At 44.1% G+C, this 19995-nt stretch overlaps 1 protein-coding gene across 4 annotated transcripts in view; it reads right to left on the bottom strand.

Annotated features, from left to right (window-relative positions):
* HDGFL2 (HDGF like 2) overlaps positions 1-19995 on the bottom strand; it is a 460705-nt gene that overhangs the window by 38124 nt on the left and 402586 nt on the right. For all 4 annotated transcript variants that reach the window (XM_073594787.1, XM_073594781.1, XM_073594774.1 and 1 more), the window contains one exon: positions 5104-5278. In XM_073594787.1, coding sequence (XP_073450888.1) covers positions 5104-5278 — 175 coding nt within the window. The remainder of the gene's footprint in view (positions 1-5103; positions 5279-19995) is intronic.

Raw genomic sequence — 19995 nt, 5'->3', positions numbered from 1 at the left:
GCAAGTGTTCAATTCAAGAATTTTGAGTTAAATGCCGAATGCGGTATTTGTTCAAATTAGCTGTAATTACTGCATTAGTTAATGAGGTAACTTACCGCTGTAACTTACCGCTTGAACTGATTGCTAAAGAGCGGACCGAGAAGCCGGCCGTCGCATCCTTAAACGCTGACAGCTGGATGTAAAAAACAAAGCCGACAATTAACTACTTCCCGACCAGCCACCGCAGTTATACTGCGGCAGATTGGGTCTCCTGCGCAAATCGCCATCATTGTATGTTGGGCACGTACACAGCGATCTGTGCCCATTCGCTAGCGGGGGAGCCAATCAGTGGGTCCGGTGGACTCGATGTCCACCGGTCACCCGCAATCGTTCCACAGATCGAGGATCTGTCAGTGTAAACAGATTCCTGTTCTGTCAGGGGAGTAGAGCAAGATTGTTCCCATTGATTAGGAACAGCAATCTCTCTACTCTGTCAGTCCACTCCCCCACAGTTAGAAAGCACCTCCCTAGGGAACATTTAACCCTTTGATTGCCCCTGGTGTTAACTCCTGCCCTGCCAGTGTAATTTATACAGTAATCAGTGCATTTTTATATCACTGATCATTGTATAAATGTCACTGATCCCAAAAAAAAAAAAAGTGTCAAGTGTCCGATCTGTCCACCGCAATGTTGCAGTCCTGCTAAAAATCGCAGATCACCACCATTACTAGTAAAAAATAAAAAAAAATAATAAAAATGTCATAAATCTTTCCCCTATTTTGTAGACGCAAAAACTTTTGTGCAAACAAATCAATATATGCTAACTGGGATTTTGTTTACCAAAAATATGTAGAAGAATAAATATTGGCCTAAACTAAGGAAGAAATTGTTTTTTTTATTTTTTGGGGATATTTATTATAGCAAAAAGTAAAAAAATATTTTTCAAAATTGACGCTTTTTTGTTTATAGCGCAAAAAATAAAAACCGCAGAGGTGATCAAATACCACCAAAATAAAGCTCTATTTGTGGGGAAAAAAAAGGCATCAATTTTATTTGGGTACGTCGTCGCACGATCGTGCAGTTGTCCGTTAAAGCGACGCACTGCCATATCGCAAAAAATACGATTTTTTTTACTTACCGTAAAATCCATTTCTCTGAGTTCATTGACAGACACAGCCTTCATAACGATAGGTTATATCACCTCTATTAGGAGTAGGACTAGGCAGAACAAAAAAGCAAACAAGCACCTGGCTACGCCCATGGGCCGTCCTTAGTCAGTATACAACCCCCTTCCTGCTCTAGGTATTCAGTTTAGTAGCAAGCAGTAATAGAAGTATCAAAAGAACTGCATAGAGGGGTAGGTGCTGTGTCTGTCAATGAACTCAGAGAAATGGATTTTACGGTAAGTAAAAAATCCTACCATTCGTTCAGCCTTCATAATGATAGGGACGTCCCAAAGCAGTGCCAACATGAGGGGAGGGAGAACGAAAAATTCCAAGGCTAATACAGGAGCCAAGCAGGTAACAGGAACTTCACCCAGAACACGCTGGAACCCAATCAAGGAGGGAATAGACCCTCTAACCAGCAGCCTGCAAAAAAACTTGCGGGATCCGCAAGTAAAAGAGGCATCCTCAGATGCCAACCCGTTCACTTCGTAGACTTGTGAACATGTACATTGACGACCAGTGGTCGCCTTGCAAACCTGCACAATGGACGCATGACGACCAAGAAGCCCTAAGCGCCCGAGAAGAAAGCATCGTAACTGGAAAAGAGGCACCCGATTCTTGACAGAATATCCCTCCATCCAGAGAAGGGTTGCAGAAAAAAAACAGAACGCCCCTTTCTTGGTCCGTCCACCAATACCCCTTCAGTGCAGATAAGGCAAATTCCTTATAAAGTGCTGACCAGGGACACAAGAAAAGCAACACAATGTCCTTATTCAAATGGAAATCCAAGGACGGAACCCTGTAAAAAGGGGCAAAGCACCACCTTAACCTGGGTAAGGTGAACAAGATTACGCCCCCTTTTTTGACGCCCTGTGAGTGGAGGTGATAGCCACCAAGAGACCACCTTGGTAAGTATTGGAATCTCCCGAATATCTTGAAAGAGAGATAGAGAGGCTTCTGGAGAAACGAAATTACCAAGTTCAGATCCCACAGCAGTAGAAGAACCACCCTGATGGAAACAGAAAAAAACTGAATACCTAGAGCAGGGAGGGGGTTATATACTGACTAAGGCCAGCCCATGGGCGTAGCCAGGTGCTTGTTCGCTTTTTTGTTCTGCCTAGTCCTACTCCTAATAGAGGCAATATAACCTATCGTTATGAAGGCTGTGTCTGTCAATGAACAAATAAGAAAATGGCCTGGTCAGGAAGTGGGTAAATCTTTCCGGGGCTGAAGTAGTTAAAATTTAAAAACAAAAAAACAAAAACAAAAAAAAACAGTGCAGGGATCCCCACCCAATGATGCATACCAGGCCCTTCAGGTCTGGTATGAACTTTAAGGGGAACCCCATGCAAAAGTTAAAAAAATAAAAAATAAATAAAAAACACGTAATCCATAACTCATAATCCATACCAGACCCTTAACCTGAGCATGCAGCCTGGCAGGTCTGCAAAGGGGGGTCTGCCACCCCCAAGGGCTTCATCCCCACAATCGTGGCCGGTGGTTGTGGGGGTCTTGCGGGCAGGGGGCTTATTGGAATCTGGAAGCCACCATAACAAGGGAGCCCCCGATCCCGCTCTCCCCCTATGTAAATGAGTATCGGGTACATAGTACCCCTACCATTCACAAATAACAGTGTCAAAGTAATAAAACACACAGTTTTAAAAATAAAAAAAATAAATAAAAAAATAGCATCTCCCAATGTAAATCCAATCATGGCACCCGCTGGACCCAAAAAAGGAGAAGAAAAAGAAAAAGAAAAAGAAAAAAAAAAAAGACGCTCCTGCCGTCGATGGAGGTTGATTGCCTACTGCAGGCTCCATCTGACATTTCTTATATAGGTAAGGGGTGGGGCCACCTGGTGGTCACACCACTTGTTATGTCACCAACCCAGCATGCACTGGTCTGTGACATCACAATGGGGTGGGACCACCAGGTGACATAGCCAGGTGGCCCCACCTCTTACTTATATAAGAAATGTCAGAAGATGGAGCTTGCAGTAGACAGTCAGCCTCCATTGATGGCGGGAGCGTCTGTTTTTTTTCTTTTTCAGGTCTGGCGGGAGGCGTGATTTGACAGTGGATTTACATCGAGGGACACTTTTTTTTATTAAGGAACAATTCAATTTTTTGTGAACGGGTAGGGGTACTACCCAGTAATCATTCACATGGGGGGGGTTCTTAAAGAGGGTTTCCAGATTCCGATAAACCCCCTGCTTGCAGACCCCCACAACAACCGGCCACGGTTGTCTGGATGAGGCCCTTGTCTCCATCAACATGAGGACATGTGGCATGTTGAGGGCATGTGGCCTGGTATGGTTTAGGTGGGGGGCGCTCACTCGTCCCCCCCCCTTCCTGACCTGCCAGGCTGCATGCTCAGATAAGGGTCTTATGTGGATTTTGGGGCCCACACCATTTTTTAAAATAATTTTGGTGTGTCATTCCTCTTAAAATCCATTCCAGACACTGGGCCTGGCATGCATGGGGGGGGTTGCATTCAGCTGATGAGTCATCGGTTGTTAAGGATGCAGCTGGCCTGCTCCTTAGCAACCAGCTATTTGTCCCCCAACCCCCAGGCTGTTTAGACAAATACCGCATGTGATACCACCAGCTAAACCCTGGTGGTAATTATTGCATGCTTTTTCACTCTCTGGTGCGTTTATGAAGTGGACTTGAGCTTTTTATGCAATATTTACCGTCACATTTTTTATTTATTTTTTTTAAAATACCGCAGAACTTTTTTTTTAGGCCCGGTTCACACTGATGAGAGTTCATGACGAATGTGGTGTCAAAAACACTTTAAACTCGCATGTCATCCCTAAAGTAATTGTTTCCAATGACGGTCGTTCACATACATGCGTTGCGATTCCTCTACGAATGTGATGCGATTAAAAAAAAGGATCTTGTGCGAGTTTACTGCGTTGCGAATTTAGTCTCCATAGACATCAATGTAAATTGTTCTTGAATCGCATTGATGGTTCACATATGTGTGAATTCCACCACACTACTCTCCACAAAAACCAGGGAGTTTTTTTTTACATTATAATTCCATTGGGTAGAATATCAATCGCAGCTATGTCCAACTCCTGAAAATTCGCTGTAAATTCGCACCTCACAAAGGACAAAAAAACGGAACAAAATCACAGGGCATCAGTGTGAACCGGGCCTTAATGTGAATTGGACTTAATTTACCGCATGCAATAATTTATGCAAATGAGTAACATGATACACTTATTGCATGTGGTAAAGCTTGGTGAATTGCCCCTATGTCACCAAAAGTATTGGGACACCTGCCTTTACACACACACGAACTGGCGTCTTAGTCTGTAGGGTTCAATATTGAGTTGGCCCACCCTTTGCATCTATAACAGCTTCAACTCTTCTGGGACGGCTGTCCACAAGGTTTAGGAGTGTGTCTATGGGAATGTTTGACCATTCTTCCAGAAGCGCATATGTGAGGTCAGGCACTGATGTGCCAGCAATCACCGGGAAAATGTCTGGCCATTAGCATTCCTCATGAAAAACTCACTTACTGCCCCACTCCTGAACAGGGCTATCACAGCTGACCCTGAATGTAGCTAGGGGTCTGCTGGAAGGTACAAACCTGGAGTCTCACAGAGTGGGCAAGATTATATGGTGACACAAGGGGGTTGATCCAGAGAAGCTTTTGTCACTGTTCAATCACCAGAAGGTAACAGCATTTAACCCAATGACTTTGAGTCCATTACCGTATCCTGTACAATAAAGAGAACTATACTACTTTACCCTACTCACAACACAGGTACTGATTGTCTACGTATAATTCAGTGAAGAATTCATTATCATGGATGGCACAACATTTTGTCTCCTGTACTTCCTAAGGGATTAGATGTGGAGAACTTAGGCTGTGGCAAGCGCAGTGAAGATGTTTAGAAGAAAAGGTTAGATAATTATGGTTGTGAATTGTTCTCCAGATCAATTACCTTCTTCTTGTTCTTTGCTTGGGTTTTCTGTATTTTGATTCTTTCCCACATTACAAGCACCTTCATTTTCTTTCTGCCATCTTTCCAGTTTTGGACCAAGAATCCGAGCCTTGATTTGAGTATACACTTCAGCAGCTTTGTCCATAACAGCCTGATTTGCCTTGTATCTTCTTATCTATAAGAGAACAGTAAATATAGTAAAGACGAAAGCACATTTTATCCATTTCCATACCGGGCCTGTTCTAGCACTACTCTCCTACATGTAAAAATAATCATTTATTTTGCTAGAAAATAACTCAGAATTTAGCCCTTTTTTTGTATAATGTGAAAGATAATGTTATGCTGAGTAAATAGATACCCAACATATCACGCTTTAAATTGTGCACACTTGTGGAATGGCGCCAAACTTTGGTACTTAAAAATCTCCATAGGCAATACTTTAAATTTTTTACAGTTTAGAGTTACAGAGGAGGTCTTGGGCTAGAATTGTTGTTCTTGCTCTAATGCTCGCGACTTGGGCGCGACTTATGTATGCGTTTGCTTCTGTGCGCATGCAGGGACAGGGGAACTTTAATTTAATTTTTTTTATTTTTACACTTTCTCTTTACATTTTTTTTACTGATCACTTTTATTCCTATTACAAGGAATGTAATAGGAATAGTGTGTGACAGGTCCTCTTTATGGAGAGATGTGGGGTCTATAAGACCCCACATCTCATCTCTAGGCTGTAAAGACCAAGATCAAAAATAAATAAATAAAATAAACGATCTTGGCCTTTCCAGCAGAGTCCTTGGCAAGGTTTACTTCCGCGGACCAGATGTGACCTCATAACGTTGCGCCCGTGCCTCCGAAGGACTGGGGACCACCTGGTCACAGAAAATCTCTATGCTCAACTTCCAGCGCCAGCGGATTCCTTCTCCGGCTCGCCAATCGCATTCCGTTATGAGAATCTCACCTACAGGTCATTCGTTTTGGGCTCTCCCCGGGAACCACCACGGACGATTACAGCTCTCCGACAGGTGGTGAGATTCTCATAACAATGTACCACGCTACCATTTACTGGATGCCTTATTTTTTTATTTGTTCGTAAGTTCAATGTTTTAAGGGAGGGGTGTTTTTTGGATATTAAAAGCTTTACAGTTTTACACTATGAGGCTTCCTCTCTCCTTACTTGCCCGAGTATTAAGAATAGCTCTCAGCTGACTGGATCTGGGTGAATCAGAAGACACGAGTGCTGGCCTCCATATCTGCTGATCGGTCACTGTGGATTGGATTGATGTTCGTTTGGCAGCGATCGCAGCCACTTCACATACACCACAAGGCTTTTGATTGATCTTTCTGGTGAGTGCAATTCCTAGAGTGATCTCAAGCACTAGATCTATCGATTGTCGAAGGTTTTAAACAGATGAATCACTTGTGAACTTTTATTTGCAAAACACTACGGCTTCTCCAATTTTTAGCTGAATATACAGACTTCTGAGCTTCTATTTAAAATCTTTAGCACTGCTGAAGTTTTGAAAGATTACCTTTTGATTGAAATTATTCCAAATCGTAGTTTTGACTGCTTCCCTTGTTTCAGATAAACATTACATGAGTACATAGCAAGCATAGAATTATTTTGTTAATACTCTCCAATTTTTGATAAATCTTCAGGACTGGGTATCAAAAATTGGAGAGTATTAACAAAATAATTCTAAGCTTGCTATGTACTCATGTTATTTTTTTTATGTTGTTCCTTTGTTTTTTGTCTCGTTATGCTTTTTAATTGATCACTATATGTATGTATGTATGATCAAATTTTATATGTATAAATACATGCTTTTTATTCTGTACTAGTGGTGGTGTTGCTTTTGAAAGTCCCAACAAAAGGGGGGTTTTCCTTTTTTCTTGGGAGCGGTGTATACACCACTCTCGCACCGCCCAAAAGGATCTGCTTGCAGGACTTTTTTTCCTGTCCTGCAAGCACACCGCCCCAGTGTGAAAGCACTCGGGCTGCCACACTAGGGAGGCATGAGAGGTGCTTTTCAGGCACTATTTTTAGCGCTAAAACACCTGAAAAGCTCCCCAGTGTGAAAGGGGTCCAAAAGCCAATCAAAGCAATAACATGATAGAAAAGCTAAGGTATTAAAGCAAACTTTTGAGGCCAATTTCTCTTGCATTTCAATATACATGCCTTTACATGTGTTATGATTATCTAATCTGCCCCTTGAGGTGCAGGTTTATATATTTTTTAAACTCAGCTAAGTGACATTACCAAGAACTGGACGTCCTTCCAAAATTTATGAAAAGAAGAGAAGAAAACTGGTCAGGGAGGCCTGCAGCAACATCAAAGGCGCTACAGGTACACGTGACAACAATCTCCCATATTCTTCGTATGTATGGGCTATGGGGTAGAGCGGCAAGACGAAAGCCTTTTCCTAGGAAGAAAAACATCGAGGCCCAGCTAAATTTTGCAAAAACACATTTGAAGTCTCCCAAAAGCATATGGGAAAATGTGTTATGGTCTGATGAAACCAAAATACCAAATTACCTTTGGCGCAAAACACTGCACATCACTAAAAACACCATACCCACAGTGAAGCATGGTGGTGGTGGCAGCAAGCTTTGGGGTGGTTTTTCTTCATCTGGAACAAGGGCCTTAGTCAAGGTAGAGAGAATTATGAACAGTTCCAAATACCAGTCAATATTGGCAAAAAACCTTCGGGCTTCTGCTAGAAAGCTGAACATGAAGAGGAACTTCATCTTTCAGCATGAAAACGACCCAAAGCATACATCTAAATCAACAAAGGAATGGCTTCACCAGAAAATGATTAAAGTTTTGGAATGGCCCAGCCAGAGTCCAGACTTGAATCTGATTGAAAATCTGTGGGGTGCTCTGGAAGAGAAGATGCCCTCGCAATCTGACAGATTTGGAGTGTTTTTGCAAAGAAGAGTAGGCAAACATCACCGAGTTAAGATGTACCATGCTGAAAGACTCATAGCCAAAAAGACTGAGTGCTGTAAAAAAAAAAAAATCAAAAAGGTGCTTCAACAAAGTATTAGTTTAAGGGTGTGCACAATTCTGCAACCATATTTTTATTTTTTTATTTTTACTTCCCTCCACCTAAAAGATTTCAGTTTGTTGTTCAACTGAGCTGTACAGTTTATAGGTCACATTAAGGCCTTGCACACTGGAGGTAGAAAAAGTTCTGAAATGATCTTTGTCTCATTTTCTTTACGTCACAGAAACACGACATTTTAACAGGAGTGTGTAGACTTTTTATATCCACTGTACATGCACATAATCAGATTTTTTTTAACAGAAAGAAAAACTATTGAAATGGTTTTGACTTACAATGTAACAAAAAGACAAAGCATATATAAAATATTGCATAAAAAGACAATATTTGTATAAACCTTACAAAAAACCATAGCTCATGACATTACTGTGACAGACAAAATTAGTACAAAGGCTTTGGGAGGGGACTGGGGTAAGCCTCCTACCCACTGATTATGGCCAATGGAGGAGACTGGGGTCTTTGTCTGCTTGGCGGGCCAGAGCATGGAAACTAGCTCAGTTCAGCCTTTGATTCCATGGAGAGTGCAGATCATTCTCTAATGATGGACAACAACATGATGAACACAAAGCGATGTGTGAAATTAATTATCTGAATAAGGACAATACAGCGTCCCCTCTGGAATGGATGGAAAGGTGTAATATTAATCTTGTACAGGATCATGGACAGAGGAAATATGGTGGCCCTCCTGCAGACTGGGTTGGAGAAGCTTCCCCAATTGGGACAGAAATATTTATCAACAATAACCCTCAAGAAATTTATGAAGATAAATTTATTCCATTCTCAGCCTGCTGGAACACTGTATGATTGTATTATGATGACTTGTCTAGTGAACAGATTACACAAAGCAAAACACCTGAAGACAGCATGTGTCATATACTGTGTGTATTCAGGGCTGTAGACTGGTGCCGAACGATCTGGGTGGGCACGCTTGTCTAGGTGGCTAGTTGTTTAGTGTACATTTTTTTTTTAAATAAAATCCTTATTTTGTTTTCAGTTTAGGATTTATGTTGGCTGTTCCTTAGCTATGTTAATGATCTTACTGTTTACAGTTGCATTGTCATGCTAATATTCCCAAGAGGGGAATGTCCTCCTGGGGGTATAAAGTATGTGTCAGAGTGTTTATTATACAGAGTTTATATAGTGCCAACAGTTTGTGCAGCTCTTAACAAAATAAAAGCAGATATTACAGTTACATTACAATTTTGTACAAGAGGAATCAGAGGGCTCGCCTCATTAGAGCTTACAATCTAAAAAAATAAATGGAGTTCCAGTTTGCGCCTAAGCTAGCGTCATCTAGATCTTGGGTGCAATATTTAGGTATAATACTTGGTTCCTGGTTCCAGACTGGAGGAAGCTGTATACCGACGGAAGCACCCAAGCTGGATGCTGGACAGTCCGTAACAATTACAAACATCAATACAAATAATCCCCAGAGAAAAGAGGGGGGGGGGGGGGAAGATAAGCAGAATCTAGCCATGCAAACCAAATTTTATCATATTTGGCTGGGCAGCCCCTGCTCATATATGTGACTATAACAGCAAGGTCCCAGTCATTATAGGATGGTGTGGAGGAGTTTTTCCACTGCCCATTTATTCTTAAGCTGACCAAAGATGGATCAAAATTCAGCTGGTTCAGCAGGGACAGGTTGAATTTCCATCCATCTATGGCTTTTTCCGTTCATGAGAAGTTGATCCAACTTATATGGGTAATGTGCCTATTTATTGAAGGCTGCTGTAGAACTTGAGTTGAAACATTTTCCCAGCAGACTGGTGGTTGGAAGCTAAACAGTGGGGACCTTGAGTGGAGAGTGTGAACAAGTTTTGCTTTTGACTGCTGGTGATTGCTGGGTTGCATTTTTAGGTTCTTTTTGGGGCTTTTTCCTAGTAGCTTTTTAACACCTTTTTCTGTCACTTTTTAAACAGCCTTTTTTTTTTTCTTTGCTTCTTTCAGCTACTAATTAAGGGGAGTGGTTATATGGTCACAGGTGCTTGAGGCCTATATAACTTTCTGTAGAACTCATTGTGAGCCTGCTCATCTTTGAGCTTGCTGGAACTTAGACCAAGCGGAACTTGGTGGTGAGTTAAAAAAACAGAGTTAGTGGAACAGGACTAAGTGGCAAGTTAAAAAAACAGAGTTGAAAACAAGAGGTTATAACAGGGGTCAAGTACCTGTGTAGGGTGAGTGTGTACCTGTGTATTGTAAGTACATGAGTGCTGCGCGTGCACGTGGGCTGTATGGAGTATTAGTGTCAGGTAGTACCTGTGTATGGTGAGTACCTGAGTGTTGTCTGAGTAGTGTGTGTGGATCGTTAGTACGTGTGTGTGTGTGCGCGCGCGCGCACATGGGTCTGCGCGTGCACGTGGGTCAGCGAGTACCTGTGTACTGTCTTGTTGAGTATTAGTGTCAGGAAGCTAGTTTTTAGGTAATTTGGACAGGGTATAATCCCCAATTCTCATTAAATTAGTAGGTACGATGCCCGGTGGGTGTGGAGATGCGACTCGGTGTACATCTTGCGGCATGTATGCGTTCCCTGTTCATCCGATCGAGGGCGAATACTGCTGTGCAAAATATAAAAAATATATGCACATTGTTTCCCTGGAAGCCCAGATTCTGAATCTGGGGAAGCAACTGTCAGCACTAAGAAGACCCTCCATACTAAAGGAGAGTCAGGTAAGTGCCGGCAGGGGCCAGCACAGAGGCGGTTGGAGGCGAAGAGGTGCAGGCACTAGGAAACAGTAGATGGGTGACATTCAGGAAGGGTAGAGGGGGAAGCGCCAGGGAGGCTGATCCAGGGCTGGAGCATCCCAATAAGTACGCTCCATTGAGTGACATTGGTGAAACCAGTCAGGGACCAGCACTGCTGGAGCTGAGGGACTCTCCTAGCTGCCAGGGGAAGAACTCCTCCAGTGAGAGTGGGGGGGGGGGGGGAGCGAAGGGAAAGGAAAGACAGATTCTGGTGGTAGGGGACTCAATTCTTAGAAGGAGAGAGAGGGCAATCTGTAACAAAGACCTGAAGCGCAGAACTGTATGTTGTCTATAGAGCGCTCAGGTTCACGACATCATGAATCTGGTGGACAGATTACTGGGAGAGGCTGGGGAAGACCCGGCTGTCATGGTGCACAATGACACCAATGACAAAGTCAGAGGCAGATGGAGTGTCCTAAAGAACGATTTTAGGGACTTGGGAGCTAAATTGCGGAAAAGGACCTCCAAGGTAGTATTCTCAGAAATAATACCGGTACATCGAGCCACACCAGAAAGGCAGAGGGAGATTAGGGAAGTAAACAAGTGGCTGAGGAGCTGGTGTAGTAAGGAGGGGTTTGGGTTCCTGGAGGACTGGGCCAACTTCTTAGTCGATCACCAGTACTATAGATGGGACTGCACCTAAATGAGGGTGGTGCAGATCAGCTGGGAGTAAAGATGGCCAAAAAGTTAGAGTGGTTTTTAAACTGGGGGGAGCAGAGGTAGAGATAGTCAGCGTAGAACATATTCCAGAGGGTAGTATTGGGGACATTAGTGGTAGGTTGACCAAAGCACATAAACCCAAGGTAAGTATAGTAACAAGTCCTAGTTGCAATCTCGGTACACCCAATAAGAACATAGTATGCAACCGGTCTAAACTACGTGGCATGCTGCCAATGCCAGGAGCCTGGCGGACAAGATGGGTGAACTAGAGATACTGTTGTACGAGGAGGATTTGGATTTTGTGGGAATTTCAGAGACCTGGTTCAACAGCTCTCATGAGTGGCTGGCAACCACAACTAAGGCTCGCCAGTTCCTAAATGTCTTGCAGGACAATTTCATGGTTCAGATGGAAGATGCTCCGACTAGAAATAAAGCGTTACTGGATCTACTGATTACTAACAATACAGACCTGATCACGGATGTGGAAATATGGGTCAATTTAGTAAACAGCGATCACAGGTCAATTGGCTTCAGTATAAATCACACAAATAGGAAACATAAAGGGAAATACATTGAATTTTAAAAGAGCCAACTTCCCTAAACTACGAACCTTGCTAGAAGGCATGAATTGGGATAAAATTAGAAACAAAGAACAAGGAGGAGAGATGGGTTTGCTTTAAGAGCATATTAAATAAGGGCATTAGCCAATGCATCCCATTGGGTAATACATTTAAAAGAGTGAACAAAAGTCCTGGAGGGCTTAACGCCAATGTAAAAATGCATATAAAAGCAAAGATGAAAGGCCTTCAAAAAATACAAGGTTGAGGGCTCAACATCAGCAATCAGACTACACATCATAGAACACGAAAGACATATAGCGGAGGAGAGCAAAGAAAATCCCAAGAAATTCTTTAAGTATGTAAACAGTAAAAAAGGGAGGACAGACCATATTGGCCCCATAAAGAATGAGGAAGGACATCTGGTTACAAAGGATGGGGAGATGGCAAAGAAATTGAATGTATTCTTCTCATCGGTCTTCAAGAGGGAATCGGGGGGCTTCAGTAACCAAAACTGCAGTGTTTATCCTTATGACACATCACAGGAAGCAACTCCATGGTTAACAGAGGTCAGAATTAAAATTAGACTTGGGAAACTTAACATTAATAAATCACTGGGACCAGATGGCTTGCATCCAAGGGTACTTAGGGAACTCAAGTAATTGCCAGACCATTGTTCCTACTGACTGGAATGGTACCAGCTGATTGGAGAAGAGCCAATGTAACACCAATATTTAAAAAGGGCCCAAAATGCATCCCTGGGAATTACAGAACAGTTAGCCTAACATCAATAGTATGCAAGCTCTTTGGAGGGGATAAGGGACTATACAAAATTTTTTAGTAAAGAGAACGGTATCATTAGCAGTAATCAGCATGGATTCATGAAGAATCGTTCTTGCCAAACCAATCTATTAACTTTCTATGAGGAGGTGAGTTGCTATCTAGATAAAGGAAGGCCCGTAGACTTGGTGTATCTGGATTTTGCAAAAGCATTTGACAGAGTTCCCCATAAACGTTTACTGTACAAAATAAGGTCCGTTGGCAGCCCTTGTAGCCAGTTTTTAATCCATGTACTCACCCTATGGTCCACCATAGGGTGAGTACATGGATTGAAAACTGGCTACAAGGGCGAGTTCAGAGTGTGGTGATAAATGGGGAGTACTCTGAATGGTCAGGGGTGGGTAGTGGGGTCCCTCAGGGTTCTGCGTTGGGACCAATCCTATTTATTTTGTTCATAAATGACCTGGAGAATGAGGTAAACAGTTCAATCTCTGTATTTGCGGACGATACTAAGCTAAGTAGGGCAATAACTTCTCCGCAGGGTGTGGAAACCTTGCAAAAAGATCTGAACAAATTAATGGAGTGGGCAACTATATGGCAAATGAGGTTTAATGTAGAAAAATGTAAAATAATGGATTTGAAATATGAATGCAATCTATACACTGGGGGGGGCTTGCGACCTCTGGGGGAATCTAGGATGGAAAAAAACCTGGGGGTCCTAGTAGATGATAGGCTCAGCAAGCTGCTGCTAACAAAGCTAACAGAATATTGGCATGCATTAAAAAGGGATTGATTCCAGAGATAAAACTATAATTCTCCTGCTCTACAAGACTCTGGTCCAGCCACACCTAGAGTATGCTGTCCAGTTCTGGGCACCAGTCCTCAGGAAGGATGTACTGGAAATGGAGCGAGTACAAAGAAGGGCAACAAAGTTAAATCAAGGGTCTGGAGGATATTAGTTATGAGGAACGGTTGCGAGCACTGAACTTATTCTCTCTGGAGAAGAGACACTTGAGAGGGGATATGATTTCAATTGATAAATACTGTACTGGTGACCCCACAATAGGGATAAAACTTTTTTGCAGAAGGGAGTTTAACAAGACACGTGCCCACTCATTCAAATTAGAAGAAAAGAGGTTTAACCTTAAACTACATAGAGGGTTCTTTCCTGTAAAAGCGGCAAGGATGTGGAATTCCCTTCCACAGGCGGTGGTCTCAGCAGGGAGCATCGATAGTTTCAAAAAACTATTAGATAAGCACCTGAACGACCGGAACATACAGGGATATACAATGTAATACTGACGTATAATCACACACATAGGTTGGACTTGATGGACTTGTGTCTTTTTTTCAACCTCACCTACTATGTAACACCACAACTATGCAGTGGTGAAAAAAAAAACAAAAAAACAAGTTAGACTAACCAGTAACTTGTTTTCCAATAGTCTTTCAGGACAGCGCCTGAGAGATCATGGCTCCTCCCACAACAGGAAACTCATCACAAAAATCTTTAAAAGGAAGTCTCCACTCCGTTTCCTTCAGTTGTTTGTAGAAAACCTCCAGCCCCAGCTGAAACAAAAGCAAAACATTACATAACATACAGCAAAAAGGGTGGGTTCATGCTGTCCTAAAAGACTACTGGAAAACAAGTTACCGGTAAGTCTAACTTGAATGTTCCCAAAACATGTTTAAGGACAGCACCTGAGAGGATAATCGAGACTTATCCCATTAGGGCGTGACAACAGCCTATAAGACTTTCCTACCGAAAACCTGATCCCTGCCATCAGGTCTAATCTATAATGACGGGCAAAGGCCGTCAGACACGTCCAAGTAGTTGCTTTGAACCAGCTTTCTCGCACAAATTCCAACTGGACTATCCCGACCTGAAATGGAGTAGGCTTCTGCGATAGTCATTCTTAACCATCTGGCACTGGTTCCCTTGGTAGCTTGTCTTGCCTTCTTCCTACCTGAATATAAAAAAAATAATGCATCTGAAGTCCTTGGTGGCTTCAAGGGAACTTAAAATTGCTCTCTTAACATCAAATTAAATTCTTCTTTTCTTTGCCATTGGTTTAGAGCCAAATGTAGGAAGCATAATCTCCTGGGCAAAATTCTGGAATGAAGCGACCTTTATTAAAAAAATTAGGATCTGGGGGCATGGCCTGGATATGGCGGAGTGAGGTAGCTTAGTGCTTGAGCTCCCGACTCCAGACACACTACAACGGCAGTTATGCTATCATTTCAACACCGTTTTTCTCGGCCATGAGCTTTCGGAAGAGAGGCAAGCACAGGGGATCTTCTAGGACAAACACGGCTTCACAGATAGATAGTTTTCTCAGAGAAAAGCTCAAAGAAAGCCCAGAGGCCTGCACGGTTGCAACACGTGGCGGGACCCGTCCATCTTCCTCCACAGGCGGTATGGCATCCTCTCAGCAGTCGAGCCCGCAGCCCCTGACAGGGATCCCAGCCTTATTAAACCCCTCCATGTGCAGTCAGACAGGAACCAGCCCCTCTGCACGGATCTCAGGAGAGGATTTGGACATACGTGCCCTGCTGAAGGCACTCCCGACCAAAGCGGACATGGAGGCCCTCCCCACCAAGGCTGACATGGAGGCGCTGGTAATGTGAGTGGAGGAGCAGCACCGTAGAGATCTACAGGAGATCTGTGCGGAGGTACAAGAGATTGATGACAGACTGACAAAAGAGGAGGCTTCGGTGGGATCGCTAGAGATCCGTGTGACACAGCTGGAGAGAGCCCAGCAGAGACACCAAGAACAACTTGCAGAAGTGCAACTGCATGCCGAAGATTTGGAAAACCGAAGCCGCAGGCAGAATCTGAGGTTCCGAGGGATTCCAGAAGCCACCAGTCAGGAAGACCTGTTAGCAACGGTGAGAGCTATCATACACACCATACTTGACGGGGACTTACCAGCTTCCCTGGAATTCGATAGAGTCCACAGGGCGCTTGGTCCTAGACTGGCAGATGCAGACAGACCACGCGATGTGCTGTGCCGTCTACACCGCTATAGCCACAAGGAGCAGATTATGCGGGCGGCACGTCTCAAAGGGTCTGTGGACTTTGATGGGGCGCAAATAGCAATTTTTCCAGATATTTCTAGAGCTACATTGTGGAGAAGATCTATGCTCAAACCCCTGTTGGAGAGATTAAACAGAGCAGAGCTAACATATCGGTGGGGATTCCCGGTGCAACTGACCATTCGAAAAGGTGCGGATTATTTTACCCTCAGGCGCCATGCAGAGCTCCCTGAACTCTTTACTTTTTTGAATATGGAGCCGATCCCGCTGAGGAATTGGCTGGGGCCTCTGCCATAAAACGATCCTCGGCCTGCTTCCCAGATAGCCCGAGGGGGGCTTCCCCGCCGTTCCGCAAGGCGTCGTCAAAGAGAACCCACTCCCCTGGGAAGGGGAGACCTGGAACCATGAGACCCCACACTATCCTCAAGTAAGTGACAGGATGTCCAACCTCTAGGCGTCATGGAACTGAGTCTTTATTAAACCAGCCTGAAGTTTATGGATCCGTTTGGGAAACCATCCCCCCCGCACCCCCCCCTTTTTTTTTCCGATGTCTAGTTCTGTTTGTTATCCTCCGAGTGATTCCTTCTACCTGACTGCTCTGCCACCTCAGCCCCCCTCCCGGCGGCGAGTCCCCATTTTGCGGTTTACATGCGTGACTTCTCTCGCCCCAGAACATTTAGGGCTAGATGATATGCGTACCTTTGCGGGAGGTCATACATGTGCTTAAAACTTCTGCCAAACATGGGGGAAGGAATGCCAGAGGAGATTAATCCAACGCTTTCAAGGGTATGGCTCTCCTTAACTGAACACTTACAAAGAAGTATACGGGAACCATTACTGCACATTGCGGGCAAACTTTCCAAGACCTTCAATTAATTAATCGTAACCCTTTTGTATTTTGATTTTTTATGTTTCTAGGTTTTTTCTCTCTGGTATATACGTAGATACAGCCCGGTCTATGTCACAGGATCTGGGCTATAGAACGTGCCATGATCTAAAGCTTTACTGTGGGTGGTGGCAGGGGAGAGGAGAGGGGGAGATAGGGAGGAGGTTAACCAGGTTTTGGGGGGGGGCATTATGGGACCCAAAGAGTAGTGGTCTATCTCGGCTTATTGCATCCTGGGTAGTGGGGGGAGGGTCACGTGGAGCCCAAACATGACTGGGTCGAGTTCGTGACCCCCACTGACGCTCAGGGAGATGACACCCTGCCTTCGGAGCAGAGGTTTCGTACTGTGCGGTTTAAGTTGGCATTGATAAGACTCTGAGCTCCTGGCGTTAAGTCACACTCTTATCTAAGCCAATTGTATACATGTATTTTCATGTATTAGTAGATATATGTAAGTAAGGCTTCTGACGTTGCACACTTGCCCTCAAGATAGCTACTAGGGCTGTTTTAAGAGATCAAATGGGCTCTGACCAACCATGCAGTGGATGGGATGTGTGACAGGGGTGATGGATCCTGTTAGGAGTGGGTACTTCTCATACACAGTTAATTTCTGTTGAATAAGACATGTTGTTTATCTTACGTGCTGCCTTTGCGTTTATTTGATATTTTTTTGTGCGTGTTCTTACAGTATGCTATCTTGGTGGTGGGTCTGGAGAGGGAGCTCTCGATCCCGTCTTGTGTAGCCACAACCCCAAATAGGTTAACACCCCTCTGGAGCTCTGATTGGGAGTTCCACGGGTGTATTGAGACTAAGTCTCTTCAGCGCCCTGAGCGCATTAGATACTCGAGTTTACTGACAATTAAGTAACTCGTTCATTTATCTGTCTGTTTCTTCTTCTTACTTCATCTTCTTCTAGCACTTTCTCTCCTTTTCTGCACCCTTACCCGCTTACCCCTCTACCCCCCCCCTTTTTTTTCTTCTTCTCTTCCTCCCCCCTCGCCCCATCGGTTCGCCCTTACCCTCGCCCCGATCTAGTTTGATCAATAAATCCAATGGAGTCTATTAAGTTGATGTCCATCAACACAAAGGGGCTTAACACCCCTGAGAAAAGATCCGTGGTGCTCTCCAACTTACATCATGTGAAAGCCCACGTATGCTTCCTCCAGGAAACGCATTTTCGTGCCAATAGTATCCCGAAATTAAATGACCGTTATTTCCCAATTGTCTATCACGGGTGTTCCGTTGATTCCAAGTCCAAGGGAGTCAGCATATTGATACGTTCCACGACACATGGAATGATAAGGAGGGTCGGGCTCTGTTTGTGAAAGGGGTATTGGGTGGCTCCCAGGTAACCTTGGTGAACCTGTATCTCCCCAACACTGGCCAGATTGAATTCTTGGAACCCATTTTGACCAAATTATTTGACTTCGCTGAAGGTGAGGTGATCTTGGGTGGAGACCTCAATTTTGCCATGGACCCTTCATTAGATACCTCCAGACAATCTTCCCAACTCTCATATGCAGCACTCAAACGCCTAAAAAAGAACTTCTATGCTTTTCACCTGGTAGACGTCTGGAGGATACTGCATCCAACCCAGAAGGATTTTACCGTTTATTCAAATCCACATGATTCATATACCAGAATTGATATGTTTCTGTTGCCCCAATCTCTTCTATCTAGAGTTCGGGCCGCATCCATAGGTTCCATCACCTTTTCGGACCATGCCCCGGTGTTTGTAGACATAGATTTACTACCCCATAGACCCAAACAGTGGCAGTGGAAACTCAATGACTCACTGATTCAGTCACCAGAGGTGATTGAGGAAGTGGCGAAAGAATTGAGGAATTTTTTCTCAACAAACGCAGAAGGGGAGTGTGCTCCCTTGCTGGTGTGGGAAGCCGACAAATGCACCATTAGAGGGATCTTGAAAAAAATCGGTACACGTCTCAAGAAGGCAAGAGCTCAGCAGATTCTTGACCTATTGGGGAAAATCAGGAGTCTGGAATCTACCCACAAACAAACACGAGCTACCCAGACACTACGGGAGCTTACGACCCTCAGGGGTCAATTGAGATCTCTAGCATTAGACAGGGCTAAGGCAGTCATAGCAAAGTGCAAACGCACTTTTTATGAACACAGTAACAAGTGTGGCAAGCTGTTAGCTAGGGCCTTGAAAACCCAGCGGGCACAAGCCTTTATTCCCGAACTGAAGGCAGAAGATGGCTCTAAAGTGCATACTACAGAGGGAATATTGGAACAGTTTCGTAAATACTACACCGCATTATACAATATTGAACGTCCGTCCTCGGGATTCGAGAAATCCCGCGAACAGGAAGCAATTAAGGCATACATTCAGAAATCGGGCCTTCCTCGGCTACCTGAAGAGGTCTTGAAGACCTTGGAAGAGCCGTTGACGGGAGAAGAGGTATCGATGGCCATAACACATATGCAAACGGGCAAAGCCCCAGGCCCCGATGGATACACGCTGACATATTTTAAGACTTTTAGCAACATTCTGACACCGCATTTCCTAGCGGCACCCCCCCCAGAAGATTCCCTACGGGCCTTCGTCTCAGTAATCCCCAAGGAGGGCAAGGACCCTTTATTGTGTCAAAACTAGAGACCAATTTCACTCCTTAACATTGATCTAAAGATCTTCACTAAAGTACTCTCCATGAGGCTGTCAAAATTAATTCCCTCGCTGGTCCATTTAGACCAGGTAGGCTTCGTACCCTCCAGAGAGGCGAGGGATAACACCATAAAGGCAATCAATCTTATCCACGCAGCCAGAACACGAAAAACCCCGTTGCTACTTCTCTTTAACGACGCCGAAAAGGCGTTCGATAGAGTGAGCTGGCCCTTCATATTTGAGACGCTACACCAGATAGGTTTGGGGGTTCGGATGATGAACTGGATACAAGCCATCTACTCCAAGCCCACAGCAAAAGTGAAAGTTAATGGCCAACTTTCCTCCCCCTTTGGTATCTCCAATGGGACAAGGCAGGGTTGCCCCCTGTCCCCACTAATTTTTATATTATCCCTAGAACCCTTCCTCTGCACAGTTAGAGACAACCCTAACATAGCGGGAGTTCATTTAAGTGAGTCTCTAGCTCCTAAAACGGCAGCTTTTGCCGATGAATAAATAATGATATTTGAAGCGCTTCACAA

Source organism: Aquarana catesbeiana, linkage group LG01, assembly GCF_042186555.1.
Source record: "Aquarana catesbeiana isolate 2022-GZ linkage group LG01, ASM4218655v1, whole genome shotgun sequence".
NCBI classification, from domain to species: domain Eukaryota; kingdom Metazoa; phylum Chordata; class Amphibia; order Anura; family Ranidae; genus Aquarana; species Aquarana catesbeiana.
This window is presented reverse-complemented; position numbering and strand designations above follow the sequence as displayed.